The sequence below is a fragment of the Rhyacophila brunnea genome, unplaced genomic scaffold (genome assembly GCF_057557595.1).
Source record: "Rhyacophila brunnea isolate RB1 unplaced genomic scaffold, BYU_Rbru_1.0 scaffold_8, whole genome shotgun sequence".
NCBI lineage: Eukaryota > Metazoa > Arthropoda > Insecta > Trichoptera > Rhyacophilidae > Rhyacophila > Rhyacophila brunnea.
The window spans coordinates 31,929,019-31,944,531 of NW_028233350.1; the positions used below are offsets into that span (position 1 = coordinate 31,929,019).

General features: G+C 32.1%; 1 protein-coding gene across 1 annotated transcript; it reads right to left on the reverse strand.

Moving 5' to 3' along the window:
• Positions 1-7,847: 7,847 nt before the first annotated feature.
• Positions 7,848-15,025, reverse strand: TTLL1B (Tubulin tyrosine ligase-like 1B). The gene is made up of 8 exons (XM_085958824.1): positions 14,997-15,025; positions 14,630-14,829; positions 12,702-12,888; positions 12,420-12,621; positions 9,305-9,468; positions 9,064-9,130; positions 8,636-8,745; positions 7,848-7,992 (listed from the first exon to the last, which is right to left on the reverse strand). Exons 1-8 carry the CDS (start codon positions 15,008-15,010, stop codon positions 7,848-7,850), a joined length of 1,089 nt encoding a protein of 362 aa, XP_085814950.1. The 5' UTR covers positions 15,011-15,025.
• Positions 15,026-15,513: the final 488 nt, after the last annotated feature.

The following is a 15,513-nucleotide window of genomic DNA, read 5'->3' on the forward strand; positions in this document are numbered from 1 at the left end:
AATTTATAGTATGTTCATTTCACGAAAGCAAAATTCGTTTGGTTTGATTAATTTAGCAATATATTTTACAATCACATAGTATCGACCGAATGCCACCCGCAAACTAGATCTATACTATAAAGTGAAATGGCGATCAGTCATTGCAAAGGAGTAACAAAAGTTAAACTGCACCACCCCACCCCATCTATATTGCAATATGTCAAACAATGAAAATCAACTTAAGAGTGCATTCATTATTGACCAATTCAGATGATCCAGCCTGCTATACAATTTTACATAGCGGAATAATAAAAATTTTCAGTGTGCTTTTTAATTTTAACGATATGTATGCAAAGTATAACATTTTGACCCCGTATTTCTTTCTATGTATAAATAATTATCTTTAATATTCAACGCAGTCTTATTTTTTGACATATAGCTCTTTTATGGGGGTGTGCAAAATGCATTTACTGTGATATGTATGATACGGAATATTGTCACTGTAAAACTTCACGTCTCGCATGATAATTTTATCGCTGAAAAAGAATTATTGCCCTACTCTATGAGTAAATAATGATATGTATAGCACAAAACAAATTAAGTTAATTATACTGTAAGATATCCAAAGATCATTGACATATTGAACTAAAATCAGCATAGTTCTGATTGCCTTACATGAATAATATAAGTACATACATAGCATCCAAATCATTGCCATAAAATATAAAGGAATAGTTGGTAATTTTAGTTTATTGTCAATAAATACGATTAATTATTATGAAAACCCACATCAGTGTAATAATTGAGGTACTGAGGATTGTCAATACAAGCTGAATAAATTGACTTCAAAGATAAAAATGCGACTGTAAATTCTACACAACTTTACTGTCTTCAACATTCTGTAAATGCGGTCTCGTTCTCAAACGATTTTTTATTACACACTAATCCATAAAAAACTATTTTACATTTTTTTATATTTAGATGTTTATGTATTAACATTTTTAGTGTTTGAAGAAGGATAAGTCAAGCCAAAACATTCAAATTATATACAGTTGCTATGAATCTAATAATGACATTTTATTCACCATATCCAATTTTAGGAATAAAATGCTTGTAAATGCTGATTCATACATGGTTATGTATGCGGTGATTTGAAAACCACTCCTGACACATTTTTTAAATATATCTCAGTTGGACTTGTTTAATCCTTGATTATTATGTTTGCAAGCATGATATTGAACTGATAATTGATAGCATGCATTCATAATGTTATGTATCGATGTTCTAATGTCAATACCCCGTATCTGACCTATATGGCCAAAATGACTTTTTGATGTACTAAAAACAACAAAAATACTGCCCATCGACTGCGAAATTCCCATATCTGTAGTTAATTTTAAGAAAAATGATACAGCCATTTTAGTAGTTTCCCGTATTTGAACAATGCAGAAAATAATTAACCTGTAATAGCCCGTATCTTGCCTCTAAGCTGTCAAGCGTGTTGCATGACGTGTGTTGAATTCAGCTTCAAAATGTCACTTTCAAATTATTTAAAAGGTAAAACAGTAAGTAATATAAAATATAACAACTTTGGATGTTTATCTTTAGGTATATATATGTCACATTATATTAGATGTTATCATTATATTAGACGTTATGTGCATTGCTTTACCACTTTTTAGGTTACGGGTTATTGGCATGCTATGTTGTTAGAACATGTGTGAACTATTAACAGTCAGATACGGTATATTAAATATTTAGTTTTTTTAGCTTTCTGCACAATTTGTAAAAAGTCACTTACGGGATATTGACATTAGGCCATCGGTATGTAATATACTTACCTACAAAAACTCAACTAGCTAAAAACTATTTAAATACTTCAAATATAAAAATTAGTGTTGCTCTTATAAAAAAAAATGGGGATACTTGTTGATAATAATTAGTATTTCAATTTTTACAATGTGTAGCCAGTTAGAACTATCTGAACACTATGCCACAATTGGACGGCGCTTATGCATTTATAGCACAGACAACATTTTTCTTAATTAAAATGCAAAGATGCTTATTCTGCCTGTTTGTTTTATTATTTTTTATATAGCAGATTGCATCCATATAATTATGTAGTTTTTTTGACATGTCTCTTGATCTATTAATGTGTAAAGCGGTCCAATTAATACAACTTGACTACCTTGCATTAGTATTAGATGTTTTTAAGAATATCAACCATTAAACAAACAATACTTAATAATTTAGGTGCCTACAATATGTGCCTATAAATTGATGTAAATATATTATTTATAAGTAGCCAAGTACTTTAATAAATTGAGGAAATAAAATAAATACCTCAATAAATATATTTTTGTAAAAAAAAATTTATATTCATATGTTTAATTATAGGAGTATTTTATAATAATTAAGCATGCAATCGAAATGATTAAAAAAATTAACACAGGTCCAAATTCATTCAGGAACATTAATTTAATTTTATATTACAATACATCATTGAGTATAACATTGTATATCTATGATAACATCAACATGCAATATAAAGCAAAACATTTTCAACGTTACTGTTGTCTTCTTTACCCATGTTCATTATTCAAATAATTTTTTTGACATAAAAAAAATGAAATTCAAAACAATCATGACCAGAGATATTATAACTATGTACTAGGCTAGGCATAAGCCAGATAGAACTGCACTGCAGAAATATTTCCATTACCGTATGAGTGGCCACATCAGTTGCGAACAGACGTGCGTCGTAATTACGGAAGTGCAAATAGTGTCCATTTATGAAGCTCTTAGAGAATGTGAGAGAATAAAAGAACTATTGGGTGCGTCTTTTAAACGCCCATAGATTGTCAATGAGTCGGTTTAACTGTATGCGCATCAAATCATTTGATGAACTACTTATTTTGCTAAAGCCTGGTATCGTAAGATCTCTGCCGAACCTCTAAAATATATTTTTCTGTATTGAACATTCTCAAAACTTTACCAGTCAGATAGACAACTGAGGGGTAGTGTAGCGTCAGCGGTAACACAACATGTGTTGCAATGTTGACCTCCGTCAAAACAGTAATGTTCTTTTCTTCCACAGCAAGCAGCGAAACTAGCGTATAAAATGTTCCGCACCGGCTAGTGTGGCTTTGCATATTATATAGATGTGTTTTATAGTTATGAACGGAATCGGAATCTTCATTTCTGCAATTCCATTGCATCCCGTTCCATCTGGCCCCTGCCTAAAATTTTTGTTTCAAATATCCGAAAAAAAGTATTCGTGTAATATTAATTATTAACAGTAACTGACAGATTTCATTTTTCATATGTTACACCCTAATATAAAATTTTGAAAATGTAATTATATATATATTTTTGTATGTGAAATACAGTGTGTGTAGCTGTGGCTAATACTACTTACCAATAGATAATTGAACATTCTAATTCATTAATCATTAGTAAGTAGCATTTGGGCCTCCACAAAGTGAAGATTAACTTATCAGACTTTTTATAAGGGATAGTTGTTACCATTCACTCAATCCATTGGGTCCTCGCCCTGGATCAAACGCGCACTGAAAATATAAATTTGAGCCAGCCACATGCTTTAAACCTGTTACCCATGGCTTTAGAGGCTGATGTTTGGCCCACTTTACTGCAGGTGTGTGTATTATTGTTTTCAAAGTGCACGCGCACCTCCTGAATATAAGAAGATAACTATATCGACAATGCTTAAAGGCCTTAATGACGATTTGCATTTTTTCAGTTGAGTAATTTCAAAAATAATTTTATTGGTTTTATTATATTATCATCATTCTATCTTGTAAACATCATAAATCCAAAATTGCATTTTTTAGACCATCTAATTTGTGTCTACGGATTTTTTAAATTCAAAAAATGTTTATAAATCAAGTATAAACAATGAGCAAACTTTCAATACAAAATCATAATGATTTCGGTACTGACATACAAGGTATCAAAATTGAATTTATGAGTTACAAGATAGACCGACAATATTACTTTCACTGACTATTCTGATAAAAAATAGTTGTGACTTTGTGACAAAATAATTCTTGCCAATGTACTTATGACACTGTAAAATGTAATCCCATATAAGTTCATTTTCGCCGTATCGTTCCGAACACTCTATATACGCTTGCATGCAGTTCTAAGTGAAAATATTTATTAAAAATAATCTTCGTGCCTTATGTGTTATATAATATACATAAATAGTTTTCAAGGTATCCACACTTCATAAAGTATTATTAATATGTATTGTTCTGCTGATGCTGTAACAGTATTCTATATCTTCCATTATTGAGAAATAATATAAACCAATTAATGTTTCATATCATTCATTGAATAATTGATGAATAAAATTACAGTATGCATTTACAACGACATCAGTTACTTGATAAACTGTTGATTAGTTCCTCTCAATTGCCATGTAATTTAATTTGTATTTTTAAGACTGAATGTAATTAATAAGTAAGCAAAAAAAAAGAAATTTGATTGATGATGCCTTAATTTTTTATGCCAATATAATAAAGTTATTATTATTGTATGTATGTAGATGAATTTTTTGTGAAGTAAACATTCAAAAATGAAAAGTTTTTTACTAGCATCCAAATACTCCTGATTTGTCATTAACTATCGGTAATGTTAATTATCCTATTATTAAACTTCCTACCAGAATACCTAGATACTGTGTATTCCACGAAACGGGAAATGACTTCTCAATTACAGGTGTCGAATGTAGTTAATAAACAGCTGTTCAATACCTACGATGAGAGCGCAGCAATTGACTCTTAGCTGAGAATCCTCCACTAATATTCTTGGGGAGTGGGTTGTGATTACCTGACAGAAAATTAATCCAGTGTCTATTGAAAACGGATGTAAGAAAAGTAGCATTTTTACCAATCAGCATGAGGACACAGCAGCGAAGGCTCTATACTAAGCGATTATTTAAAGCTTACCTTCTATTTTCAAGTATTTAATTTAAATAAATAAATATCTATGTTGTCTAGGACTAGCTTATAATAAAAATATTGATTGTCATCTATCGTCGGTATTTAGAAGTAGAACGTTTAATTTAGTCAAGTTTCGAATCAAAAATAAATGACGGAACGTCACAACGTGAGTGCTATTTTTAGAATTATGTCGATCATAATCGAAGCCGAATTTTGTCTGCGATGCTTGAGTTTTGAACTTCATACATGTCTGCGTTTTTGTTCCAGACTTGGAAGCTTTACAGGACAAGCTTACGCGCTATTTTGATTTGTTTATTGTCTATGATTATCTTTTTAAGCAAATTATAAATAATAAGGATGATTAAAAAAAAAATAACTATTGTGTTCGATCACATATAATTTATAAATTGTTATTAAAAATAAATATTGTATTAATTCGCGATTATTATTTAGGTTACTTCAGTCATAGACAAACATAACATGCTATTCACAGTTCATTCACAATTAAAAGCGGTGATAAAGTTTTACTTTATAATACAAAATTCAGTGTGTTACTGTGTTTTGAATGTGGATAAATTATCTCATTGTACCGAAATCATTCGCCAGTGCTTTAAATATATAAGTATTTATTAAATTGTGTAGTGTCCCGATCGAAGATGTGCGAACGATTACATTTAAAAAAATTCATTCCCGAGTTTGAAGTTTCTTCAAAAATTAAAAATTATCAAAGCTTGACCTTCCAAGGGTTCATTTAGATTTGAATAGAGCATTAGACATTTTCACAACAATTTATATGATAAATATTTGTTTTTAAGGGGGGGCTGAAGAGCTCGACATTCAAATATAATTTAGTATAAAAAGGACCTCGGTGTCGTAAGTACGTTAATTTAAATCGATCTTTTCGCAAAAATCACTAATCATCGGAGATTTTATTTCAAGAAACATTATTATTATTATTGATATTGTCTGCCGCTGAACATTATTATTATTTTATAAACACCTGCAAGATGTACGCCGATCAGAAAACAGGGCTTTCAAAATAATATTATGAATTAATATTTTTTAAATGTTAATTTCATCATAGTTTTTAATCAAACCTGTGCAAGTACGTACTGATAACTTGGGTGGATTTTGTAGCAAACATACTATTGATATATATACGGGTATATTATTATTATTATAACCCAATTCAAATTGAACATAGGTTGATACTCAAATACTATTATAGTATGTTTATGATTTCGAGAAAATAATACGATGGTATAATTAATCCATATCAATTATTTGAAAACATTACATTCGCACTTTGCAAGATAACATAAAAATGTTTATATACTTATCTAAATGACGAATGAAATTCATGAGTGAGCACGGCTGAAAGCTTGGAAATGTGTTTTTTTCTATTTCAAAATCTTTTAATTGTGTATTATTTTATTACAGATTCAAGGCGAACTTCATATAACTAATAAAAAATACTGTTTGTTTCTACGAATAAAAAAAGAAGATGTGTACAAATCACGGCAATCAGAATGGCCAACAATGCGTGATACACAAACATAAAATACACAAAATTACAAACACATTCGAAGTTTGCCGCACACGTACAGACCACGTGATATTTGTTTACGCAAAATCGTCACTTTTCAAAATGGCAAATTTGATTGCCAGATTTTACTGCGATGAATCAGTATGTTCCTTCTTGTCTTTTTTTATTCGTAGGTTTGTTTACTATGCACACCGAGAAATTTCCATTTATAAAATCGGAAACGATTTTTACAGAAGAGTTTTGGAATATAATGCAACCAAAACTGGAAAAAATTCTATCATGGTTGTTGACTTCCTGAATTAGTTAACCCCAGGTCCATGCCACTACGTGAACCACAGTGCATATTAAGCCATTTCCACACTGGCAACAAGTTGCTGGCAACCTCATTAAATTTTACGATACTTACCATAATTGCTTAAGAAATTTTACGATAATCATCATAATTATCGTAAAATCTAACGAGGTTGCCAGCAACTTAACTTGTTGCCAGTGTGGACCCGGCATTAGATGCACAAAACTTAAATAATATATATTATAAATAAAAATTTAAAATTATAAATATTTATGTCTTCGACAGCCCTGATGAAATATGAGTCGGATCGAGTCATAGAGCAAATTTATTGACACAAACAACTTTGACACGACCTTTTTATATTAACTAGTAGACCAGATATTATGGACCACATGTTAAAAATCATATTTTCAATTCTCAAGGTAGAACATCCCCTTAACTGGCAGTTAAGGGGACGTATACATTAAACAAACTTTTTTGTTGGCGATGCGTATTGTTTGCTAAAGAAAAGTCTGCGTGGAATTCTACTGCCATAAGTGATTTAAATAATTTGACAAATTCAGCGGTGAAACCTATGACCAGTGTGTCGTTGTCATTAGTGTGCACCTATTCATCAGTAGTAATATCGTAAGTATTATCTTCTTATTTCCCGTAAGTTACCTGACAAGTGTGCTCTTTTTCTCTGATCTCCACAGCTTACCTCTTTCCAAAAGTCACCCTTCGCCACTGGGACACAGCATATCATTTTACGAGAAGAGGAATATAACAAGGATGTTCAGCATACATCAGTAATTAGTAATGATTCAAGAGACATGATAATTCAAGCATATTTGAATGAAAGATTTTTTCGCAATTTGTTTAAATAAATTTTTATTTGTATTTAATGTTTCAATTCAATCCCATCCAAAATATTTCAGCTGCATTATATCCGGGATAGTAGGTAGGTACACAACATTGCCTTTTAAAAGGACATTATTTTCAACACAAAATTAATTCCAATTATGTAGGTATATTTTAATAACTTCAAATTTTATCTAAACAATTTATTGCAGCATGAATAGTGATTTCATTTCCATCTATTATGATTTTTTAACCGATTGGCGCTAGAATTGGCATGTGCATTAGCTTCGTCTTGGGCTGCCAATTCCTCATCAATCAACAATTCAAAACTTCCCAGAGCGTCCTGCGATGGAATCTTGTTCCATCGCACGCTGCAAAAACAAAATGGATTAAATAAATTGATTCCACCGATTCTTCAAAATGATCACCATTATATTATGTGAATCGCAATCAATCATCTTAATTAAGCCTCCAAGAACACCGATCTTGCCTGTACATCAAAATTATTTGCCAGTTCTTCACCCCAGTTCTACCTCATCTTAACTCATTCACTGCAGACCTGTTAATTATTATTTAATTAACATGCTAATAGCGTCTAATGGAAGAGCACCAGTTGCGTTGCATGCATGGAATGAGTTAAGATGTGAAAAACTTAGTGATTGATCAATATGTATATAACAGTGCCTATTATAATAAATTGCACACATTTGTCATAATTTATACTAATTTAAAAAAAATCAATTGTCTCTTATGACAAAATATTATAACTTCTAGACAAAAATATATATCGTTGATGCACCTTCCAAACCGGCTGTATTTTTGCAAAACTATACATGAGAAGCAAAAAACATTGCAAATTTTAATTAACGTCTGTGTTCTAGAATATAAATAATTTTGTTTTCAAAACAACTCCACAATGTATTAATTCTAGAATTATTTTGGAAAAATACATAGCTGGTTCTTCAAGGTAATGGTAATGTAAATGTAAATAATTGTTCTTATGCAACTACATACTCTGGAATCCCATCCGGTGGAAGAACCACTGATATAATATTGTCAATAAGTTTGTATTTAAGAATTCTGTCATTTACTGTTGTAGACGTCAACGACGGAGATGCATTTACCTGCAAAGCAATATCAAGTTTATCAATTGTAATTAAGGGGAAAAATGCAAAAAAAGGTCCAAAATAAAAAAAATCTTTTAAATAAAGATATTTTTGTCATTATGATACCCTATCATTTCTCTTAATAATATGATATTTACATTATAATGATCATTAATAGTTTAAACTGTAAAATAATATTATTTTCAACCTCATTGTTTTAAAATTTAGAACAATAGTCATAAACTAATTCATTCCTTAAAAATAATAAGTGAATTTTAATGTTGTGATTATAAATTTTCAAACATAAACAATTACATAGATAACAATAAAACTTACCTCCACTAGCCAAGGTTTTAATTGGTTATCAATGATAATATCGTATCCGTAACACTCAAAACAATGCCTGAAATCAAATGAGGTAAGTGTCATGTTAGAATGATAACAATATTTCTATTTACCATATCAAAATATTGAAAGATTTAAAAATCTTATTTCTTGACCTAAGACTGCAAGTTGCAGTAGTTGCATTTATGCGGTAACTTATGATGCGTGCGTGTAATGAAATGTTTATAACTACCTGTCATTGGCCATTACAGGCGTCACCGCTTTCAAAGAATGTACAATGAGCCATTGAATTGCTGAGAACAGTTTTTCTGTCACTGGTTTACCTCTTGTGCCCTCTAAGTAAAGCCTCAAATTTTGCACGCTCATTTTGCCCCCATGCAAACTGTTGTATTCACCCTATAAAAAAGTGCCAAATTATGATCACTATCATAATTTATATATAGTAATATTTATGGTACGTTTACATCTGACACTTATACCGTTATACTTATTTTATGTGTCGGACATAAAATTTCATTTACTGTTTACACCTGCATGGATCTGACATAAAATTCTGGTATACTTCTCGTTGAAATAAAGTCTCGACACTTTATTCAATGGCAACATTGGAATAAATATATGCGGTGTTTACATATGATATTGTAATTTATTCGGACACTTATTTTGTATACTTCTCAAAAACGTTATGTCAGTTGTCAATATGGGAATGTTAAAAAAGAAAGCAGCGAGTGTTATTATTTTAAGTCTTTTGGCAACAAAAAGGAGGAAAAAATGGTCTAGATGGGTGCGGGAATGGATTCAGCGACGAGAAGAACTAGGTGCCTTCCGTTTAATGTCAGAGCTTAAAATCGAAGATCCAACTCAATTTGTGAACTCTAGTTTGCAAGATTGGACCTTTTGCCAAAAAACAAGACACACAATTCAGAAATGCGTAGAAGAACGATTAACAGTAACATTGCGATATCTAGCACTTGATCGTCATTGCATATTCAATATAATATTATCGTACCTAATACGAGTGCAGGTGTGGGCCAAAATGAATTAGGTAATACCATTTGAAGCGCATTTTTTCTTCACAGAGTGCATCAGAATTAATCGTATGTGCCGAGAACAAGCGATATTTTATTTTCGAACAAAATCCATAGAACACGGCACATCCGATTTATTTCTCATTGTCTATGATTTTTGACAGATCGCTACAGTACATTTATTAACGTAAACGTTGGGCATACATTCATGGTTTACCTATGATTATTGATTGTCCGTTGTTTTAGAAATATACATATGCAATTCACTAGGTACCTGTCAAACTACGAATATTGTGTCAGGTACTTGACATAAAAGTAGACGGTGGTCCAACTTCGGTGATATATCGCTCCAAGTTCGAACTTGTCGAATATGCGGTGTTTACATTTGCGTATATAAGTAGATTGAATAAGTGGTAGGTGAGAGTCGACACACGCAAAATAAGTGGCAGATACAAATATACTTACTGTTTACACTTAAGTGAATATGGTGTCATACATAAATATGACGATATTAGTGTCAAATGTAAACGTACCATTATATATAGTAGTAAGTATACATGTGTTGACACATATCAAATGTCGTAAAGTCCACTGAATGTCAAACTGTGAAAAATGCAGTTTTATCATATCTTGTAATACAAATGGTTGTAACATGTGAGATATTGTAAGATAATTGAATCTAATACCCACGATGGCTACAAGGAAGTCCTGAAGGTATTCCTTCAGTGCAACATTTATAAAAAATGTTTTTATTTTGGACTTTAGCAGTTTAGATAAAATACAGGTGGACTTTATGAGTTTTGATAAATTTTTACTTGGACTTTAAGCGGTTTGAAAAAACTTTGCATGGACTTAATGCAGTTTGATATGTATCCGGGCGGCCATTTTTATTATTTTCAAAGGGACGTATCCAGGAGTATGTTTATTGGCATTATCAATAAAAACAAAACAAGTTTATTTATTATCGAACTTAGGTAAGTGGTTTATGTCACAAATAGTAAATTGGTAGAAAATTTAAAGTAAAATACGTTTTCGAATGCTGTCGTCGTAATGGCCACTGAAACATGTGTCATAATTTTCCTAATGGTCAAAATATTAATGAAAAAGTCTTTTGAGGCACAAATAAAAAATCAAGTATTATGTTTTATGAGATATGTATACCTATATTTTTAGATGGTTTGTGGTAAAATCTTTTTTTTCATGCTGCCACACTTCAACTATTCATAATTATTATTAATTTATTGTTTGTTTCATTTTTATCGTGATCCTTGATTTAATAGGTAGGTGATAAAGTTTTTACCTACGTTATTGTATTAATTTACTGTTAAGTGAGAATTAACTGTATTCGTTGTCAGTGTGTACTTGATAAGCGCGCATAGTGCCCAAAGATGCTGAAAGGCGAAAACCGGATCACAAAAAATGACTCAAATGAAATAGTAGAATACTCAAATCCATTAGAATTTAATTTATTTAATGTTGAATTGAGCGGAATCTTAAGTATTAGTAGTTATTATAAAATATATTTAGGTAATAACCTAGTTCATTGAATAATAAAAGCAATATTACTCTTAATTTTAAGTACATAGACTTGATTAACTACATGGGTAAATTCGCATTGCTCCAATACGGCCCTGTCTCACAAGTTACAACATACTGTAACGTCAAAAACTGAACTCAGTATCAAGTAAACTAAAAATTTCTGTGTCTTGGCGGCATTTTTCTTCTTAGCTTCGGTGCTCGACCTCTTTCTGGCTTTGTCTGGATCCACAAAATCCACTTCTACATCCATTTTATGTAATAATTGTTTAGAAATTAAGGAAAATGATAGGTGCCGTCGTTCACCTTTAGCTTGAAAGTAGAAGAATGGCGGCCATGACAGGGCGCTAGCTTGTCAGCGATTGGTCCGTAGGGACTTTATGCGGTTAGATAAAATACGCTTGTGGACTTAAGGTGGTTTGAAAAAATATTGATTTTTCGAAACGTGATTTCATACGTAAACAGTGGACTTTTGGGGGTTTGCAGTATACCATAAGGTGCAGATTTGCATACTCTATTAAACGTATATCAAAAGTAATTTTTTTCAATATGTGGACTTTACGGCGTTTGATATCCATCAACACACATAATCATATATAGTACTATCACTAGAGAAGACTTAATACTATTTACCATCCAGATCAGTCCGGTTTATTTCCTTTAAGAACACTAAAAATATACTATATAATATTTTGACCACATCACTAGATAATCTTGATGCCACATAAAGGGTTGTATTGACATTATGCTGACAGTTTATGTCAAAAATAAAAAAATACTTACACCATGTTTTTGAACGCTGACATTTGTTAGATGGACATACATGTTATCCAACTCTGTCAGACTGGTGTCGTATTTGACAGTACAGAATCTGCAAAACCCTAATTTGAACAGATACGCCTTCAGGGGGCGAAATGAGGTTACCAAAACGTACAATCTCAGATCAAATTTTTTCCCTCCGATCAACAATGGGTTGTCGATATATCTGAAAAATATTCAGTCAAACGTTACTTTGTTTAGGTGTATCATTTTTTTTAAATATATTACAAGAAATGAATCTCATACCTTGATATAACATAACTCTCTTTAGAGAGTTGAGGGTGAAAAGGTGTTTTAGCTTCTCTAGACCATTTTTTTAACTTGGACAATTTGTTTATCAGGAATATTCCGGCACCTTGTGATTTTCCGCAGGGTTTCATTATCCACGTACTTTGTGGTGACTTTCTATACTCTTCCACAAACATATTGTAATCTATAAAAAAAACGATTAACGGGATGACGGAACGTGGAATAGGTTTACAGAATTTTATATTAGAATTTGCCTTTCATGATTATCTGGTGAATAGAAGACATCCTTTTTGGAAAAACTAATTTCCTGTACCTACCTATGTAGAATATAATATGTCCATTGATATACAGAAGTGATTCCCAAACTCATGGGTCGCAGACCCCTGGGAGGCCACAAAATGTTTCAGTAGAGCTGCAAGTATTTATTGATGAATACTTTTTACAATAAATTATGTATGTATATATTCTATAAGTCAATTAATATTTCGGATTAAGCAGAGCAAGTTCTTTGCAATTCAGCTCCATGAATCTACTGATATTACGACTCACAACTATATAACGATTTGCTTTTCTGTCAGAAAATTTTTCAACGAATGGGGGCCAGGGATTATTTTTTTCAGATTTTGAGGGGCGTGTTATGAAAAAGTTTGGGAAGCACACACCAGTTGATACCAGCTAAGCCATGGCATCCTCAGAGGATCCAAGGCCATGAGGCCTGAATCATCATTGGGCTGATTCATGCAAACATGAACAGATCGACTGCGAGGCAAATTTCTAGCCCGTAAGCTTAGATGTATGAAAATTTATAGTCGCCCTTTTGCAAGTTCTACAAAATTTTATGAAATCATTCTAGCCCTTAATGTATGTAAAATCCTGCATTTTCTTTATACCTACATTAATTCTAGAAGCAAACAAAGTAAAACCTAGCGTCATTATAAATTTTATACTTATTCAATTTTAAACATACAAGCAAGCTGTAATTTAGTGCAGTAATGATAATCCCAGCAAATGCAGTCCCTTTCAAAGCATGTACCTGGAAAAGGTCTGCTTGAATATTTCTGTGGTTAGCAAAAATTCTCAGAAATATGACACCCAATGTACCTACCAGCCAGGTACATAGGGTGTAAAGGCTGTCCTTTTGTCATTTTTCAGTGACAGAATTTGTAGGTAATATTTTTAATTCTTGCCTGAGTTAACCTACTCCAAAAAGGTTGATTCATTCGGTTTTCGGACTCTCAAGCGCGACGTCGGCTGTGGCGCCGCGCTCGCCGGCGTCACCGCCATTTTAAATTTTTTTTTTTTTTTTTTTAATATTTTGTACGTTGTACTTTACTGTATTTATATTCCGAACAATAAACGCCCTGTTTTCGCCTGTACTTCCGCGTTGTCAATCAACATAAACATGTCCCCGAAAGAAGAAGCAGACGATACCACCGTGACTTGACATGACATTACATCATCAGGGGGACCAGAGCACTCATCCTACACCCCCCCCCTCCCTTTCGGAGGTGACACAGTGATATTCAAAGTGTGAACATAATACCAGAAAACCTTCATTCAATGCACTGATGCACCATCACACTGATAGATTCTTAAACTTCGATGGGCAGAAATTAGACGTTCTATCTGAATCACAATCGACTCAGTTTAATGTTTAATCCATGATCGCGATTCAGATTGAATGAGTAATGAGCAGATTGATAGGTTGTTGAATTGAATCGCTTTGATTTTTGACATCCACAATCCGCAATCCAGATTGAACGTGTTATGCCTAATTTTATGAAAATAAATTTGACAGCTCACACAAAACGGTAATTTTTGTTCTCTTTATTAAATTAAAATGATGAAAAACAGACTACCGTATCAACAACAGCAACTAGACCGAACCAAAAATAGCCCACATAAAAAATAATGAATAAACAAACCTGCCGGTAATACAAACGTGATGGGAATGAAATCCAAATGAACATAGCGTGTCCCCGGCTGTCCGTTGGGTAATATGACTTCCACTTTCTCGGCCAGCGGGTTTCCATCTCTCTCCAACTCCTTACGATAACGTTTTATATTCTTTACCAGCAAATCTTTCCGAGATAATTCATAGTGATTGGAGAAATGATTTATGATTCTTGAAGGGAAAGTAAAAAGATTAACGAACCGTTAACTGTCTTATTAGTTTTACGATAGAAATACAAAAATATTAAATATTTAATTTATTCAGTCGCTGCACATGAACAATCAATGATTCGTAGTGTTGTATCGTAAAAAAATACCACACATAAATTAAAGTCTTACTGATTATCGTTCATCCTATATCCGCTATCAACGCTGAAAAGGCTGCGGCACGTTTGAGTTCCGGCCCAGTAGAAATTCCATTCATCATCAGGACCTACTTGAAGCCAACCGCGCCTCTCAAAATTGTTCACCAAGACGGATTTATCCAAATCGGTGCAGAAAGCAACCCGACTTCGTTCAACGCCGGGCACAGGGATTCTTTTCGAGACACATGAAAATAATTACCTCAAGTAAATATTAATAAACAGTACTCTTTATCGTCAAAATGGTGGTTTTCATTATCTTTTGACAACACACCAAAAAGCCAAAGAAAGAAATGCAAAATTTGCGTATTTGGAACATTTAATTTATTGTCAAAATGAGAAAGTATTAAGTAAGTAGAACTACTAATTTTTGTAAATTTTTTTGTAATCCATTTTTCACGTATTTCTTTAACGATATGGAGTAACTTCATATTCTAATAATATTAAGTTACTCAGAAATGAACAATTTAAAAATGTTTTTGTCAATATTACAC

What these genes read in the sequence shown, in the direction of transcription:
- TTLL1B (XM_085958824.1), bottom strand. An exon ending in GAGAGTTATGTTATATCAAG is followed by an intron (nt 12,622 to 12,701) that starts GTATGAGATTCA and finishes AATATTTTTCAG; the next exon opens with ATATATCGACAACCCATTGT. An exon ending in CCACCGGATGGGATTCCAGA is followed by an intron (nt 7,993 to 8,635) that starts GTATGTAGTTGC and finishes TTGTTTTTGCAG; the next exon opens with CGTGCGATGGAACAAGATTC.